This window comes from Babylonia areolata, chromosome 31 (genome assembly GCF_041734735.1).
Source record: "Babylonia areolata isolate BAREFJ2019XMU chromosome 31, ASM4173473v1, whole genome shotgun sequence".
NCBI classification, from domain to species: Eukaryota; Metazoa; Mollusca; class Gastropoda; order Neogastropoda; family Buccinidae; genus Babylonia; species Babylonia areolata.
In genome coordinates, this window is record NC_134906.1 from 24486935 (window position 1) to 24507039 (window position 20105).

General features: G+C 43.6%; 2 protein-coding genes across 2 annotated transcripts in view; both read right to left on the minus strand.

The window, feature by feature from the left end:
- Positions 1-20105, minus strand: part of LOC143276316 (galactoside alpha-(1,2)-fucosyltransferase 1-like) — a 294798-nt gene that overhangs the window by 135191 nt on the left and 139502 nt on the right. The window lies entirely within an intron of this gene.
- LOC143276055 (complement C3-like) overlaps positions 1-20105 on the minus strand; it is a 111167-nt gene that overhangs the window by 63656 nt on the left and 27406 nt on the right. The window contains exons 6-13 of the mRNA XM_076580441.1: positions 19202-19333; positions 17572-17614; positions 13556-13643; positions 10890-10989; positions 6366-6599; positions 4411-4504; positions 1034-1125; positions 1-28 (exon numbers count right to left, since the gene is read on the minus strand). The exon at positions 1-28 is cut by the window's left edge and continues 77 nt beyond it. Of these exons, the coding sequence (XP_076436556.1) occupies positions 1-28; positions 1034-1125; positions 4411-4504; positions 6366-6599; positions 10890-10989; positions 13556-13643; positions 17572-17614; positions 19202-19333 (811 nt within the window). The remainder of the gene's footprint in view (positions 29-1033; positions 1126-4410; positions 4505-6365; positions 6600-10889; positions 10990-13555; positions 13644-17571; positions 17615-19201; positions 19334-20105) is intronic.

Consider the following 20105-nt stretch of genomic DNA (forward strand, 5'->3'; position numbering starts at 1 on the left):
CTGGGGCCCTGGGGTCCATGGTGTATACCTGTACACACGCACACACATGCACACCTGTTCACCTGTACACACACACCTGTTCACCTGTGCACACACACACCTGTTCACCTGTACACATACACACACACCTGTTCACCTGTACACACACACACACACCTGTTCACCTGTGCACACACACACCTGTTCACCTGTACACATACACACACCTGTTCACCTGTACACACACACACACACCTGTTCACCTGTACACATACACACACACCTGTTCACCTGTACACATACACACACCTGTTCACCTGTGCACCTACACACACCTGTTCACCTGTACACATACACACACCTGTTCACCTGTACACACACACCTGTTCACCTGTGCACACACACACTTGTTCACCTGTACACATACACACACACCTGTTCACCTGTACACATACACACACCTGTTCACCTGTACACACACACACACACCTGTTCACCTGTGCACACACACACCTGTTCACCTGTACACATACACACACCTGTTCACCTGTACACATACACACACACCTGTTCACCTGTACACATACACACACCTGTTCACCTGTGCACCTACACACACCTGTTCACCTGTACACATACACACACTTGTTCACCTGTACACACACACACCTGTTCACCTTTGCACACACACACACACACCTGTTCACCTGTGCACCTACACACACCTGTTCACCTGTACACACACACACACACACACACCTGTTAACCTGTGCACACACACACACACTTGTTCACCTGTACACATTCACACACCTGTTCACCTGTACACACACACACCTGTTCACCTGTACACACACACACCTGTTCACCTGTACACATACACCGTTCGCCTGTATCCACATACACACCTGTTCACCTGTACACACACACACCTGTTCACCTATACACATACACACACCTGTTCACCTGTACACACACACACCTCTTCACCTGTACATATACACACACCTGTTCATCTGTATATACACACACTTCAAACTGAGATCACACTCACTTCAAACAGCACAGCCTCCGCCTGAGAAGGGATCATTATTCTCTCCTCCAGGTGACCGTGCTCGTCCAGTGTGAACGGAGTGCTGAACCCATCTGTGGACACAGACACGGTTTCAGCTTTCAGTTTCAGTTTCAGTTTCTTCAGGAAGCGTCACTACGTTCGGAGAAATCCCATGTACGCTATGCTACGCTACACCATATCTGCTGTGCAGTTGCCTGACCAGCAACTTAAAACCCAACGCTAGCTTCATCAGGCCTTGAGTGCATGATTAGATATAAATATATATATATATATGGAGTGATATATATATATGTGGAGTGATGGCCTAGAGGTAACGCGTCCGCCTAGGAAGCGAGAGAATCTGAGCGCGCTGGTTCGAATCATGGTTCAGCCACCGATATTTTCTTCCCCTCCACACTAGACCTTGAGTGGTGGTCTGGACGCTAGTCATTCGGATGAGACGATAAACCGAGGTCCCGTGTGCAGCATGCACTTAGCGCACGTAAAAGAACCCACGGCAACAAAAGGGTTGTTCCTGGAAAAAATTCTGCAGAAAAATCCACTTCGATAGGAAAAACAAATAAAACTGCACACAAGAAAAAAATACAAAAAACTGGGTGGCGCTGTAGTTTAGCGACGCGCTCTCCCTGGGGAGAGCAGCCCGAATTTCACACAGAGAAATCTGTTGTGATAAAAAGAAATACAAAAAGAAATACAAATATATATATATACATATATATATATATATATATATATATATACACAAAACAAAACACGAGAATATATATATATATATGTGTGTGTGTGTGTGTGTGTGTGGATTTATTCTACTGAATTTTTGCCAGAGGACAACCCTCTTGTTGCCATGGGTTCTTTTCCAGTGCACCAAGTGGGTGCTGCACAAGGGACCCCAGTTTATCGTCCTGATCGAATGACGAGGCGCTCAGTTTGACTTTCCCGTCAAAACTTGGAGAGAAAGGGTGAGAGCTGGATTTGCAGTCTGCTGCTTATTACTACTACTACTACTACACTTACGCATACCCAGATTCAAACTCTCGACTGTTGGCCGCGGTTCTTTCTCTGTCTCTGGACCTTGCAATTGGAATGAACTTCCTCTCTCGCTTCGTCAAGTCTCCACACTTAGCTCTTTCAAGTCTGGCCTTAAAACCCACCTCTTCCCAAAACAGCCTCCCTTCCCTGCCTCTTCCTTGTCTTTAGTTTCTCCAGTTTTAGAGTTATGCATGCGTGAGAATGACTGGTGCGAAAGCGCTTAGATTTGTCTCTGCACAAGATTCAGCGCTATATAAGTACCATTATTATTATTATTATTATTATTACTACCACCACCACTACTACTACTCCTCCTCCTCCACCTATGAAAGTACTACTGTTGCTGCTGCTGCTTTTATTTTATTTTATTTATTTATTTCTCTCCTTTCTTTTTCTTTTTTTTTTTTGGTGTTTTTTTTTTTGTACGCTTATAGTTGACTTCATCAAGTTTTTGTGCCTTATACATATTATTATTAGTAGTAGTAGTTCTTTTTTTTTATATATTTATCTTTTTTCTTTTCTCTTAAGGCCTGACTAAGCGCATTGGGTTACGCTGCTGGTCAGGCATCTGCTTGGCAGATGTGGTGTAGCGTATATGGATTTGTCCGAATGCAGTGACGCCTCCTTGAGCTACTGAAACTGAAGCTGGAGCTGGATTTGAACACTCAGACCCTGACGTACTCTTCATTGGCAGATGAGCACCTTAACCATTCTGCCACCTTCCTCCTTATACAAAACACAGTGATACACTGCTTGTCTTCTTCTTCTTCTTCTGCGTTCACTCGTATACACACAAGTGGGCTTTTACGTGTATGACCGTTTTTACCCCGCCATGTAGGCAGCCATACTCCGTTTTCGGGGGTGTGCATGCTGGGTATGTTCTTGTTTCCATAACCCACCGAATGCTGAAACGCTGACATCGATTACAGGATCTTTAACGTGCGTATTTGATCTTCTGCTTGCATATACACACGAAGGGGGTTCAGGCACTAGCAGGTCTGCACATATGTTGACCTGGGAGATTGTAAAAATCTCCACCCTTTACCCACCAGGCGCCGTCACCGTGATTCGAACCCAGGACCCTCAGATTGACAGTCCAACGCTTTAACCACTCGGCTATTGCGCCTGTCACTGCTTGTCAAATCCATCAGTACCTCTGTTTAATATAGATATGAAAATACAATTATGCATAAAAAACAGGGTAGCTTACATCTCTCACAATCAACCCGTTGCTTCCATTAATATAAACATCTCTTTAACTCACTCAGTACGGCCAGTCCTCTCTTCTCCTCTACACAGACCCCTCGGATGTCCAGTGGGTGTCTGAATGACCCAACCTTTAGCTTCCGTCATCAGAATTGTGGTATTCTTTGTCAACATTCACCTCTTCAGTATAAGAGCCTTCCGCTTGCAATATTTTGATGATGGTAACTGGGGTGAAACACTGTTTACATCGTCTCTTTCGCCGTTCGTATGGAGAGAGTTAATATAGATATGAAAATACAATTATGCATAAAAACAGGGTAGCTTACATCTCTCCACAATCAACCCGTTTGCTTCTATTAATATAAACATCTCTTGAAAATAATTAACTAAAAACATGGTAGTCATATACGTGTAAGTATTTCGCAATCAATCCCTATCTCTCTGTAAATAAAAAAAACAGTCGCACATTTCTTTCACACGTCCACATACACACACACACACACACACACACAAACGCGCGTGCACACACACAAGTACGCACACACACACACACACGCACGCATGCACACAAACTCACACACATACAAACTCACACACACATATACATACACACACAAATATATACGTACACACCACAAACTATCACACACACACACACACACGCACACACACACACACACATCACTCCACACAACACAAGAGCATCTTCTTCTTCTTCTTCTGCATTCGTGGGCTGCAACTCCCACGTTCACTCGCATGTACACAAGTGGGCTTTTACATGCATGACCGTTTTTACCCTGCCATGTATGCAGCCATACTCTGCTTTCGGGGGTGTGCATGCTGGGTATGTTCTTGTTTCCATACCCCACCGAACGCTGACATGGATTACAGGATCTTTAACGTGCGCATTTGATCTTCTGCATGCATTTACACACGGAAGGGGTTCAGGCACTAGCAGGTCTGCACATGTTGACCTGGGAGATTGTAAAAATCTCCACCCTTTACCCACCAGGCGCCGTCACCGTGATTCGAACCCGGGACCCTCAGATTGAAAGTCCAACGCTTTAACCACTCAGCTATTGCGCCCGTCCACAAGAGCATCAACCATAAGCGCCGCTCACCATCCAGAGAATTTCTGTTGGCATCTCTCATCCCCACGATGACGTACACGTCGATGTTCGAGGCCGGATCCCCATTGGCTGCTGTCACATCCATCTGATGTCACAGACACACAGACCATCAACCACTGGCAACAGCGACACATCCACACACACACACACTTACACACACACACACACACACACACACACTTACACACACATACACACACACACACACTTACACACACACACACACACACACATACACACACACACACACACACACACTTACATACACACACATCACTGTTGACAACAGGGACATCCACCCCCACCACCCCACACACACACACACACATCACTGTTGACAACAGCCACACACACACACACACACACACACACACAATCACTGTTGACAACAGTGACACATCAACACACACACATACACACACACAATGACTGTTGACAATAGTGAGACACCAACACACACACACTCACACACACATACACACACACACACACACACACACACACACACACACACACACACAATCATTATTGAAAAAAGCGGCACATCAACACACTCACATAGACATCACTACCGGCAACAGTCACACACACACACACACACACACACACACACACACACACAAGCACACACACAAACATCACTATTGTCAACAGTGACACATCAGCAAACACACACACACAGACATCACTACATACAACAGTGACACATTTGTGAGAGAAAGAGAGAGAGGGGGGGGGGGGGACTGGCAGGAAGATAGAGACAGAGAAACAGACAGACAGACAGACAGACAGAAACAGAGACTGTGAGAGAGAGACAGAGAGACAGACAGACAGAAACAGAGACTGTGAGAGAGAGAGACAGAGACAAAAACAGACAGACAGAAACAGAGACTGTGAGAGAGAGACAGAGAGACAAAAACAGACAGACAGAGAAACAGACAGACAGAAACAGAGACTGTGAGAGAGAGACAGAGAGACAAAAACAGACAGACAGAGAAACAGACAGACAGACAGACAGAAACAAAGACTGTGAGAGAGAGACAGAGAGACAAAAACAGACAGACAGAGAAACAGACAGACAGACAGACAGAAACAAAGACTGTGAGAGAGAGATAGAGAGACAGACAGAAACAGAGGCTGTGTGAGAGAGAGACAGAGAAACAGACAGACAGACAGAAACAGAGACTGTGAGAGAGAGACAGAGAGAAATAAAACAGACAGACAGAAACAGAGACTGTGAGAGAGAGACAGAGAGACAAAAACAGACAGACAGAGAAACAGACAGACAGACAGACAGAAACAAAGACTGTGAGAGAGAGACAGACAGACAGACAGAAACAGAGACTGTGAGAGAGAGACAGAGAGACAAAAACAGACAGACAGACAGAAACAGAGACTGTGAGAGAGAGACAGAGAGACAAAAACAGACAGACAGAGAAACAGACAGACACACAGACAGAAACAGAGACTGTGAGAGAGAGAGACAGAGAGACATAAAACAGACAGACAGAAACAGAGACTGTGAGAGAGAGACAGAGAGACAAAAACAGACAGACAGAGAAACAGACAGACAGACAGACAGAAACAAAGACTGTGAGAGAGAGACAGACAGACAGACAGAAACAGAGACTGTGTGAGAGAGAGACAGAGAGACAAAAACAGACAGACAGAAACAGAGACTGTGAGAGAGAGACAGAGAGACAAAAACAGACAGACAGACAGAAACAGAGACTGTGAGAGAGAGAGACAGAGAGACAAAAACAGACAGACAGAGAATGACAGAAACACACACACAGACACACAAAACCAACTTCAACAAAATAAAAAAACCCAAAGAAAACCCAACAAAGCAAGAACTCCACAAAAACGCACACAAAAAAAACAAACAAACACACACACACACACACCAACAGCAGACTTATAACACACACACGACACAAGCTCACCACAAAAGTGTACATGAACCCCGGTTTAAAATGCTTCTTGGAGTCGTCAAAGCTGATCCGGTAGTACGGGTTGGCAAAGAAAGTGTCCATGGCCACAGCTTTGCCCACTTCCCCTGTCCCGTCCTCGGTGACGTTGACCTCGATGTACAGCCGAAAGCCATCGGGGAACCAAGCACTGTGCTGCCGCATGTCCGCTACTGGCACCGCGTAGTTCCACTCACCGTGTTCGTCCAGCTGCCAGCAGTAAAAAGTGACCATTATTAAGGGTGCGTTCACGTTAAGTCCAGCCAGTTGCTGACGGCAGCCGGCTGCAGCTGCCAGCAAATGGCTGGAGAGGGAGTGCACATCCTGGTCTACTTTCCCGCTATGTAAGCTGGTGACGGGCGTTCACGCTGGCCGCCAGCCCTTGCCAGCGCCTGCCAGCCCCTGCCAGCCAGCTTTTTGCTTTGTCGCACGCACACAAAGAAAAGGCTGGCGGTTCTCAAGGGAGGGAATCAAGCGCTCCGCTGCCGAAATCGGCTTGTGAAAATTCGTTGACTGCTTCTTCAAATCTTCAGTGCATTGGTCAAGCAGATCTTGAAAAGACTCTGGTCGCATTCGTATGTACTCTACACATTTCTGAGCATCATCCATCACTTGAGGCATCAAATGATGATATTCTCCATGTGTACTTCGATTCCGATGAATTGGGTGAACACCATATTTTCAAGAATTCCATTTCAATGATCTGTTCTGTAAAATCCACCACAGCAATATTCTTTTCTTCCTCCTGGAAAGCACCATGTTTATCCCGACAGCGGGGCAGCAGTTTGCTGGACAGCAACTTGCCGGGCCCAACGTAAACACTGGCTGACAGCACCTGGCTGACGGCAACTGGCTGGCATCAACTGGCTGGACTTAACGTGAACGTACACTTACACATCAAACACAGAACTGTTCTATGCACAGCAGTGATGTGCAGTGATGGCCTAGAGGTAACGTGTCCGCCTAGGAAGCGAGAAAATCTGAGCACGCTGGTTCAAATCACGGCTCAGCCGCCGATATTTTCTCCCCCTCCACTAGACCTTGAGTGGTGGTCAGACGATAAACCGAGGTCCCGTGTGCAGCATGCACTTAGCGCACGTAAAAGAACCCACGGCAACAAAAGGGTTGTTCCTGGCAAAATTCTGTAGAAAAATCCACTGAGATAGGAAAAACAAATAAAACTGCACGCAGGAAAAAATACAAAAAAATGGGTGGCGCTGTAGTGTAGCGACGCGCTCTCCCTGGGGAGAGCAGCCCGAATTTCACACAGAGAAATCTGTTGTGATAAAAAGAAATACAAATACAAATACAAAACAAGAAAACAAACAAGTTTATTCCATGTACCATTTGGAAGCATTGAAAACAAGAGAGGCAAGGCCTTCAAGACTCATTTGTGTGATACACTTAAAAAAAGAAAAAAGAAAAAAATCCAAGCTTTTTATGTATTGAGTATAATTTCAAAATGTAATGTTTAAGATGAGAAAGATCAGTTCAAAGCAAATTAAGTCCCCTAGCATTAATTACAGAGTAATTTCCCTTTTATACTATCTGCACCAAAACCTTTGCAAAATAAATAAAACTTCCATGCTCAGCAAAAGAAGTTCCTGTTTGAACAAAAAATGATAATAATGACTGCTCTTGTTGTTGGGTCAGAATATCAGATCAAAGTGCCAAGTTTAGAGAATACAAAAAAATATAAATATAACAGTAAATGCAGTTTGCATATAATTAGGCTTCAGTTTTTATTTTTTTTTGTGCCCATCCCAGAGGTGCAATATTGTTTTAAACAAGATGACTGGAAAGAACTGAATTTTTCCTATTTTTATGCCTAACTTGATGTCAACTGACACAGTATTTGCAGAGAAAATGTCAATGTTAAAGTTTACCTCGGACATACAGACACACCCACCCACCCACACACACACACACAGACAACCGAACACTGGGTTAAAACATAGACTCACTTTGTTTACACAAGTGAGTCAAAAAAAAACCATGTGCATCTGTTACACTCTACATACTTTGTCTTCTTCGTCGTTCGTGGGCTGCAACTCCCATGTTTACTCGTATGTACACGAGTGGGCTTTTAAATGTATGACTGTTTTTACCCCGCCATGAAGGCAGCCATACTCCGCTTTCGGGGGTGTGCATGCTGGATATGTTCTTGTTTCCATGACCCACTGAACGCCGACATAGGATATGGGATCTCTAACGCACATATTTGATCTTCTGCTTGCATGTACACATGAAGGGGGTTCAGGCACAAGCAGGTCTGTAGAGAGTCTGTAGTGTAGTGAAGCACTCTCCCTGGGGAGAGCAGCCCGAATTTCACACAGAGAAATCTGTTGTGATAAAAAGAAATACAAATACAAATACATATACAAATACAGAGTCTATGAGTGTCTGCGTTCCAATCCCAGTCTCACCCTCTCTGCCACATATATTTCTGTTTAATAATTGCGATGTAATAATTAATTGCCATGTTTTTAAAAGCGAATATGTGAAATGCTTTTATTTGAGAACATACGTTTATTACTCTTGTTTAATCAAGTAATCCGCGTGTGTGGGGTGGGTGGGGTGGGGGGGTGTACGGATGTGTGCCGATTATCTGGTTGTGGTTTTCCGCAATTTATCTTTATTCTTATCTTATCTGTCTATTATAATCAATGTGCAGTATAGTACGCTATGTTTATAATTATATTCAAATAATGTTTCTTAATTCTTTCTGTTTTTACATTAAGAATACTAGTTATTACCTGCAGTGTGTGGATGTATGTATGAAACGGTGTATGTGATATTTTTTACATTTGTATCTTCATAATATTCGTAAAAGCTGTTGTTGACTTTTACAGTTATGGTCCCCATGTTGTTTACTTGTCTATGTTGTGATAATGCACCTGACCAAATTTCTCCAGTTGGAGATAATAAAGTTATTCTTATCTTATCTTAAGTTTGACTGGAAAATCAAACTAAGTGTCTAGTTATTTGGATGAGATGATAAACCAAGATCCCAAGTGCAGCATGCACTTGTCGCACTGAAAATAAAACAACTCATGACAACCTAAGTGTTGTCCTATGGCAAAATTCTGTGGATGAAATCAACTCTTGATAGGCACACGAATAGAAACGCATGCACTCGAGGCCTGACTAAGCGCGTTGGGTTATGCTGCTGGCCAGGCATCTGCCTAGCCAATGTAGGCACAGCGTATATGGATTTGTCCAAACACAGTGATGCCTTCAAGAACAAATGCCTGAGGAAGCTCCTTCAAATTCCCTGGATCGAGCACAGGACCAATGAACATGTACGGAGCAGAATTGGGAACCTTGCTGGACCTCAGGAACCTCTCCTTTCAACTGTGAAGAGACGCAAGCTGATATGGTTTGGACACAACACTTGACACACCAGCTTGTCCAAAACAATCATGCAAGGCACCATCGAGGGTGGGAGAAGAAGAGGAAGACAGCGGAAGAACTGGCATGAGAACATCAAACAATGGACCGGACTCCACACACGTGAGCTGCTGCCAGTGGCTGCTGACAGAGACAGATGGAGAAGGGAGGTTGCGTCTGCGGTCCTCAGGCTTCCCCCAATGACTACTTTGTAGTTATGGGCCTGAGGTTGAGGTTGAGGTGGAGTGATGCCTCCTCGAGAAACTGAAACTGAAACTGAAACTGATGGACAACGGAGCAGAAGTCAAAACACCAAACAGACTCTACCACCGCGCCCCCATAGACAGACAGATGAACACACAGAGGAATGAGTTTCAGTTTCAGTTTCAGTTTCAATTTCTCAAGGAGGTGTCACTGCATTCGGACAAATCCATATACGCTACACCACTTCTTCCAGGCAGATGATGCCTGACCAGCAGCATAACCCAACAGGTTTAGTCAGGCCTTGAGTGCGTGCGTGTATACTTGTGTACCTATCAGAGTGGATTTCTTCCACAGAATTTTTGCCAGAGGACAACACTCTCGTTGCCATGGGTTCTTTTTCACGGTGCCACGTGTGTGCTGCATACGGGATCTCGGTTCATCGTCTAATACGAATGACCAGACGCCCAGTTCTTCTTCTTCTGCGTTCACTCGTATGCACACGAGTGGGCTTTTACGTGTATGACCGTTTTTACCCCGCCATGTAGGCAGCCATACTCCGTTTTCGGGGGTGTGCATGCTGGGTATGTTCTTGTTTCCATAACCCACCGAACGCTGACATGGATTACAGGATCTTTAACGTGCGTATTTGATCTTCTGCTTGCATATACACACGAAGGGGTTTCAGGCATTGGCAGGTCTGCACATATGTTGACCTGGGAGATCGTAAAAATCTCCACCCTTTACCCACCAGGCACCGTCACCGTGATTCGAACCCGGGACCCTCAGACTGACAGTCCAATGCTTTAACCACTCAGCTATTGCGCCCGTCAGTTCGATTTTTCCAAATTTGGGAGAAAGGGTGAGAGCGGAAATAGAAGAATGAAGAAGTCAAAAGCAAGGACTTACAGTATCGTTGTAGGTCCTGTTGAAGAGCGCCACAGTGTTGATGTGGATCACCCCCAGTCGCATCACGGCCCTCCCCTGCACTGGTTGCCCGTAGGAGTACCTGTCAGGGAAAAGAACCCATGACGACCACCGATAACCATCCATTGATCCATACAACAAATAATAACAGGAATAACAATAATTACAGCAATGCTAATAATAATAATGATAAGAAGAAGAAGAATATAAAAAATAGATGATGATGATAATAATAATAATAATATTATTAACAACAATAACAACAATATTGATAATAATAATGATAATAATATGAATCATAACAATGATAATAAAAAAAATAACAACAATAAACAACCAACAACAAATGGGTGTATCAGTGAATTATTATCCACTGTGTCACAGGCCTCAGCACCACAGGAAGGTGGAGCCCATCTCTTCTTTTCCGCTGATGTTACCCTTCCCCGACCAAAGTCAGGTACCAATTCACACCTGGGTGGAGAAAAGAAAACAGGAGTGCCCTTCCTCCTCCTCCTTCTTCTTCTTCTTCTTCTGCGTTCACTCGTATGCACACGAGTGGGCTTTTATGTGTATGACCGTTTTTACCCCGCCATGTAGGCAGCCATACTCCGTTTTCGGGGGGGTGCATGCTGGGTATGTTCTTGTTTCCATAAACCACCGAACGCTGACATGGATTACAGGATCTTTAACGTGCGTATTTGATCTTCTGCTTGCATATACACACGAAGGGGGTTCAGGCACTAGCAGGTCTGCACATATGTTGACCTGGGAGATCGTAAAAATCTCCACCCTTTACCCAGCAGGCGCCGTCACCGTGATTCGAACCCGGGACCCTCGGATTGAAAGTCCAACGCTTTAACCACTCGGCTATTGCGCCCGTCCTTTCCTCCTCCATCACCATCAATATAAAACAAAACAGTCTCAAAGTCTGTGGCCTTTCATGCCCTGCTCTCATGGTGACCTCAGTTTCAATACCCCTCCACTTTTGTGCTTGGGGTGAGTCCTGTCAGTGTCTTCAGTGTTGGCAGATTCATGGGGGACTGTTGTTTGAGGGACGTGGTGGCAGTCTCCACACTGGGAGGGACGCTCACTCAATCTGGCTCCGCAACTATTGACGTTAGTAGGGGGCTTAGTAGGTGGTGTCCTAAGTACGCTGAATCAGAACAGGCACCACTGAACACCACCGAAGTGACTCAGCAGCAGTGCAGGGTCTCCTCTGCTGTGTGGCCTCCTGGCGACCTAACATTGATGGTTCCCTGCAGACTGCCGACACTGGAACTGTGACGGACGAACCCAGGTGTGGTGGCCGTGTATGGGGGAAATCTAAATGAGCGGCGTGGGAGTAATGCCACTGAAATGGTGCAGATGACGGGGCAGGAAAAAAAAAATGCCTTTCCGAGGACAACAACATTATGCTAAAACAGGGCCTCAAATCCCTGATCAATACATGTTGATCACAAGATCATAGATGCATGCACACGCACGGACACACACGCAACACACACACACAGTTGTTACACTCTGAATCATAATGTAATAGTATCTTACCCACATGTTTTTCTTTTTACATAATAATTGATGTGTGCATGGTGATAAGTGAAGGGTGTGTCAGTGACGGGCATTTTATTTTAAGTGAGCCTATAGAAAATTTTCTGTTTTTGGTTGAAGCAGATAATAAAGTATTTTGAACTGAATTGAATTGAAGATTGACTGACTGATATGGATACTTATATAGCGCCTATCCTCGCTCCATCGGAGACCAAGCTTTAACTCACTCAGTACGGCCAGTCCTCTCTTCTCCTCTACACAGACCCCTGGGATGTCCAGAGGGTGTCTCAATGACCCAACCTTTAGCTTCCGTCGTCAGAATTGTGGTATTCTTTGTCAACATTCACCTCTTCGGTATAAGAGCCTTCCGCTTGCAATATTTTGATGGTGGTAAATGGGGTGAAACGCTGTTAACGTCGTCTCTTTCGCCGTTCGTATGGAGAGAGTTAAGTGCTTTACAAAAACACAGGGTCGGTCATTTACACAACATGCAGCCTACCTGGACAGAGCTGACTGACGGCCGCCACTTGGCGCTCATCATTCGTTTCCTGTGTCATTCAATCAGATTTCATGCACACACACATACACACTCAGACAAACCTGTAACATTTAACATTTTACATGTATGCCCGTTTTTTTGTTTATTTACCCCGCCATGTAGGCAGCCATACTCCGTTTTCGGGGATGTGTATGCTGGGTATGTTCTTGTTTCCATAACCCACCGAATGCTGACATGGATCACAGGATCTTTAACGTGCGAATTTGATCTTCTGCGTGCGTATACACACGAAAGGATTCAGGTTCTGGCAGGTCTGCACATATGTTGACCTGGGAGATCGGAAAAATCTCCACCCTTTACCCACCAGGCACCACCGAGATTCGAACCTGGGACCCTCAGATTGAAAGTCCAACGCTTTAACCAATGGCTATTGTGCCGACTAGAAGTCCAACGCTTTACCAAGTCTGCAATGGCGCCTCTGTTTATTATTTTTATTATTAGGACTGTGTGTGATAGGTGTAAACTGAAAAAGGCACTCCAAGCATGACTTTAATTAACAGATGATCAGCTCAACATTCAACGAACTGAGAGATATACTCACACAGCCTTCGTTTTGATCTGGATCCAGTTCGTTGCCATGGCGATTACTTTTTCCTGGGCAGCGACCTGAACCTTGAAGGTCGGCAACACTGGAAGACAATAAATAGTAATGATAATAATAATAGTAACAACAATAATAATAATAATTATAATACCAAATGCAAGAGATGCAAAGTATGCAAAGCTCCAATCTGATGCCTACTGATAAAAAAAAAAATAAATAAAAATTAATAAAAAACATAGAAATTCAGACTGATGTCCCTTTACATGACAAAAATGTTGCTGCTCCTGGCTGGTGTACCTTGCGATGTAACATCCATACCAGGCAGAGGAAGAAGATACTATTATAACCAGAAATGACACAAAATGACTGCTATCAAAATCATACAGACAACTGAAACAGTTATTATCACATGGACTATTAATTTTTTTTTTTTTTTTTTTTTCTCAAGTTCACCCCTCCAGCGACCGACCAGCCAACTTTCACTGTGCGCCAGCTGTTCCCGACAACGCAAGTCCAGGATTGGCCTGTACAGCCATCAGAAGGCTTGCCTCACCCGGACTAGAACTTCTTCCCAGTGATCTTAGGGATACGAAGAAACTGCCATCATCATCATCATTAAATTTTTGTTCAAACATGTCAGCCAGACCTGACTCTCCACCTAGGGATCTTACAATAGGAATGATTCAGCTCCCTCTTCCTCGTCTGTCGAATCTCTGCGCTCTGTGTGTAGCCCATTTCGTTTGCCAATGTCTGCGTGTGTGAATGTGCGGGCGAGAGTGTGCGAGAGCGAGCGCTTTGTGCATATGTGTGTGTTGGAGGGGGTGGGGGGGGAGGGAGGGGTGTGTGCGTGTTTGTGTCTGGCTGTTTGCTACTCTGTGTATGTAAGAGAGAAAGAGAATAACATAATGATCCGACAGACGGCTAGCTTAGAATATACACAATATTATTTAACAGGTTTTGATGTTTTCATAACAATAATAATTGATAATATTGTTGTTTTTTTCTTCATGATTATGTTTGTACATTCTAGGAACCTGTTTTAAACTGGATTAATATCGGTGTTCCCTCGATGTCTCAGAAGGAGATTATGTTGCTAGTTTTGTGGTATATTGACCGAGGGATTATACGTTAAAGAGTATGTGTGTGTGTGTGTGGGCCTCACTGTGTGTGGGTGTTTGTTGGGATTGGGGGGAGATGCAAAAACAAAAACCTTGCAGTTGGATGAATGATACAACTTCAGTGAAGCGAGGGACAGTGTTGATGTGTTTTTCCTTGAAGCAGATTCTACGGTGTAATGCTTCATTGTTTTTCTTGGAATCAACAATGTATTTTGTTATATTGTTTACCCAAAATTTTAATGTGAACTGTGATTACATGTTTCTTGACAAATATAACCTTCTCTGCAAGGGGGAAAAAAAAAAAAAAAAAAAAAATCTCTGCACTCGGCTCTTATAAGTCTGGCCTTAAAACCTACCACTTTCTAAAAATAGCTCCCTCCCCAACCCCTCCCCCCACCCCTCTTCCAAGTATACAGTTTCTCTAGGTTTCTACCTAGAACATTTAAATTTACCTTTGAAAATGAAAAAAATATTTAGATTTTGTGAACATAAAATGTTTCAGAGACTGTACTGTCAAATTACGCTTGGGACTATTACCTCTTAAAGGAGCTACTTTGAAATCATTTTTCGTCAATAATCAGGATAAACTTTGCAGCTTATGTGCAGTCACGGAGGGATGAGGAACATGTAATTTGTGTTTGTCCTTTGTGTTCCGAAATTAGAGATAAATACCTGGACTATTGTAGCATACAATCTCTACCACAATTGCTAAAATGTGACAGCATGCTTAAAACTAGGAACCTAGGAATTTATATCTTTTATGCATTGAAAATTCAAATCAGTTTCGTAGTTAATATAGATGAGTAATGCCCTCTGTACTGGCTGTCAGTTGTGAAAATAACTGAATGAAAATCTGTAGGTTTAGGAAATTCCACTTTCTTGCATGCAAAATAAATAAAACTTCCATGCTTAGCAAAAGAAGTTCCTGTCTGAACAAAAAATGATACTAATGACTGGTCTTGTTGTTGTGTCAGAATATCAGATCAAAGTGCCAAGTTTAGAGAATACAAAAAATATAAATATAACAGTAAATGCAGTTTGCATATAATTTGGCTTCTTTTTTTTATTTTTTTGTGCCCAACCCTGAGGTGCAATATTGTTTTAAACAAGATGACTGCGAAGAACTGAATTTTTCCTATTTTTATGCCTAATTTGGTGTCAACTGACAAAGTATTTGCAGAGAAAATGTCAATGTTAAAGTTTACCATGGACACACACCCACACACAGACAACCGAACACCGGGTTAAAACATAGACTCACTTTGTTTACACAAGTGAGTCAAAACTAAAGAAAAGAATACGACACAAGAAATCAACATCACAAATCAACCATAAATAGCTAATACAGCATTCAGCAACATTCAGGAAATAACAATTTGTAGTCCTCTTCAGTGCTTCATATATATGTAAATGGCCAAGTTATGTAAACTCATCTCTTGATGACATGAGCAAATTAAATCAAAAAGTAGATGGATCTTCATAATATTTTGGTTGGATTGACTGTTTTCTGAGGTCATTCAAGGCAGGGGAACATAATTTTTTTTTTAAATGTCATTCATCTTCCTTACCCAGACAGCATAATCAACAGGTATTCACTAATAATGCTACATCTGAAACTGGGAACAGTAATACTAAAAATACCAATCTAAATTCTGTCAGTGCATTTTTTTTTTTTTTAAATACATTGGTTCATTTCTATCTCAATATATATGGTTCTATCAGATAGAGAGAGTCAGAAAGTCATTGCTGGAACCCTGCAGCATGGTTCTATCAGACAGAAAGAGTCAGAAAGTCATTGCTGGAACCCTGCAGCATGGTTCTATCTGACAGAGAGAGTCAGAAAGTCATTGCTGGAACCCTGCAGCATGGTTCTATCAGACAGACAGAGTCAGAAAGTCATTGCTAGAACTCTGCAGAATAGTTCTATCAGACAGAGAGAGTCAGAAAGTCATTGCTGGAACCCTGCAGCATGGTTGAGAGTCAGAAAGTCATTGCTGGAACCCTGCAGCATGGTTCTATCAGACAGAGAGAGTCAGAAAGTCGTTGCTGGAACCCTGCAGCTTGGTTCTATCAGACAGAGGGAGTCAGAAAGTCATTGCTGGAACCCTGCAGCATGGTTCTATCAGACAGAGGGAGTCAGAAAGTCGTTGCTGGAACCCTGCAGCTTGGTTCTATCAGACAGAGGGAGTCAGAAAGTCATTACTGGAACCCTGCAGCATGGTTCTATCAGACAGAGAGAGTCAAAGTCATTGCTGGAACCCTGCAGCTTGGTTCTATCAGACAGAGGGAGTCAGAAAGTCATTGCTGGAACCCTGCAGCTTGGTTCTATCAGACAGAAAGAGTCAGAAAGTCATTGCTGGAACCCTGCAGCATGGTTCTATCTGACAGAGAGAGTCAGAAAGTCATTGCTGGAATCCTGCAGCATGGTTCTATCAGACAGAGAGAGTCAGAAAGTCATTGCTGGAACCCTGCAGCATGGTTCTATCAGACAGAGAGAGTCAGAAAGTCATTGCTGGAACCCTGCAGCATGGTTCTATCAGACAGAGAGAGTCAGAAAGTCATTGCTGGAACCCTGCAGCATGGTTCTATCAGACAGAGAGTCAGAAAGTCATTGCTTGGAACCCTGCAGCATGGTTCTATCAGACAGAGAGAGTCAGAAAGTCATTGCTGGAACCCTGCAGCATGGTTCTATCAGACAGAGAGAGTCAGAAAGTCGTTGCTGGAACCCTGCAGCATCCTGTACTGATTTCAGTGCTAAGTCAGTAAGCACTAAAAGCTCTTCTCCCCTCAACTGCACTACTGCTGCTGGTGTTCTTGCTCCCTCAACTAACCACTGTCACAACAACTCACTACCACCCCTCCTGCTACACAGCTGTATTCTCACAAAAGACATACCATATTCTTGAACGTCGAACATGGTGGTTTTGGTGGTCCGTACCTGAATGCACAGAAAAAACAAAAAAATTTTTTAAAGATGTCCATGTGTTGTTTTCAATCAACATGATCTTTGGTTGTACCTGGGGGTTCTGATAAGCTAAACAAAAAAAAACAAAAAACAAAAAAAACAAAAAATCTTGGGGGTCCTCCTTCTTCTTCTTGTTCTGCGTTCGTGGGCTTCAACTCCCACATTCACTCGTATATACGCGAGTGGGCTTTTTATATGTATGACCGTTTTTACCCCGCCATGTAGGCAGCCATACTCCGCTTTACAGGATCTTTAACGTGTGTATTTGATCTTATGCTTGCGTATACACACGAAGGGGGTTCAGGCACTGGCAGGTCTGCACATATGTTGACCTGGGAGATTGTAAAAATCTCCACCCTTTACCCACCAGGCGCCGTCACTGTAATTCGAACCTGGGACCCTCAGATTGACAGTCCAACGCTTTAGCCATTCGGCTATGGCGCCTGTCCTCTTGGGGGTCCAACAAACTCTTTTACCATAATTCTGACAGGTCCCAGGCCATCTTCAGAGGGTCTTTCAAACACTGCATGTTCTAATCAAATCTACACCGTGACATACACACATACGCCTGAAAAGGCAGCTATATCTTCTACTATTTGTCACAAACTGACTTAAGTTTCTGGACCAAAGAACAGGCGAAGGGAAAGAACGAACTCTTCTTCATGGCAGTTGATCCCAGAATCTGACTGAATTTCCCACAAAAACAGGGATTTTCACTCTTTTTACCCGTTGTTTCTGGAAAATGTTCATACTCTTCCTGGGACCCCCTCAGTTTGATTGATTGATGTGGATACTCATATAGCGCCTATCCTCGGTCAGAGACCAAGCTCTAACCGCTTTACATGCAGTGGGGCATTTGCACCACAGGCTGCCTACCTGGGTAGAGCTGATTGACGGCTGCCAATGGGCGCTCATCATTCGTTTCATGTGTTATTCAATCACATTTCAGACGCACACGCGTACACACTCAGACAGACATGTAACATTTTACGTGTATGACCGTTTTTATTTACCCCACCATGTAGGCAGCCATACTCCGTTTTCGGGGGGGTGCATGCTGGGTATATTCTTGTTCCCATAACCCACCGAACGCTGACATGGATTACAGGATCTTTAACGTGCGTATTTGATCTTCTGCGTGCGCATACACACGAAGGGGGTTCAGGCACTAAGCAGGTCTGCACGTATGTTGACCTGGGAGATTGGAAAAATCTCCACCCTTTACCCACCAGGTGCACCGAGCCATGCTGTACAAACCACTTCTCCCCAGTACAGCACAGCACAGCACAGCACAGCACAGCACTACACCAAACTCACTATGCTGCAACACACCACAGAACATCCTCCTCCTCCTCCTCCTCCTCATCATCATCATCACCAGGATTATCATCATCATCATCATTATTATCATTATTATTATCATCATCATTATTACCATCGTTCTTATCACATCATCATTATCATAATCATTACTATCATTATTGCTATCATTATCATCATCATTATTATTATTATCATTATTCTCTTTTTTTTCTCTCTCTCGTTCTTTAATTACTTTACCTTTGTTCCGTCATAGTAGGCGGTGATGGACCATGTGCCAGGGGTGGCGTCGCGGGGCAAGGTGAAGTTCTTCCCGTTGAATGCGTCCCTGCTGGAGTGATGGTGCCGCTCCAAGATCACAAGGTCTGGGTTCTAGTGTGTCAAAAATAAAATCTTAGGTAGGTGTGTGTGTGTGTGAGAGAGAGAGAGAGAGAGACAGAGACAGAGAGAGAGAGTGAGAGACAGAGAGAGAGAGTGAGAGTGAAAGTGACAGACAGAGAGAGAGTGAGAGAGAGAGAGCATATGTGTGTGTGTATGTGTGCGTGTGAGAGAGAGCATGTGAGTGTGTATGTGTGCATGTGTGTGTGTGAGAGAGAGAGAGAGAAAGAGAGCAAGCGAGAGAGAGAGAGAGAGAGAGAGAGAGAGAGTGCATTGGCCCTGTTAGATCTGTTTTTCGCTTTTTTTCATTTTAATGTGGTTTTCGATAGATTTATCTCTAATGTATGTTCTAAATGCAATTTTTTCTCTCCTTCTTTACTTTTTTTACAAGCCTTGTTCCACCAGATATTACCAAGGTGCTTGTTTGATTTTGTTTGTTCATATTTTGGAATAGATTCATTTGAGGCAGTCAATACAGCATTTATAAATAAAGAATACAAACTATCTACGTCTTTGCTGTCCATATCAATTACGTAAAATGATGAAAGTAATTTAGAACATTTGGACCAGTTGGCTAGTTTGTAACTGAATTTTGGAACTTTGTCATTCATGGGATCTATAGTTGGTGGCCATAGGATCTATAGTTGGTGGCCTTCTGCTTTTTAATCAAGTGACAATAGGTGTGTGGTCACTGTTTAGAGTGTCATCTAATGTGTTCCATTCGCAGACTGGTGCTAAGTTGGGCAACACTAAAGTAAGATCAATA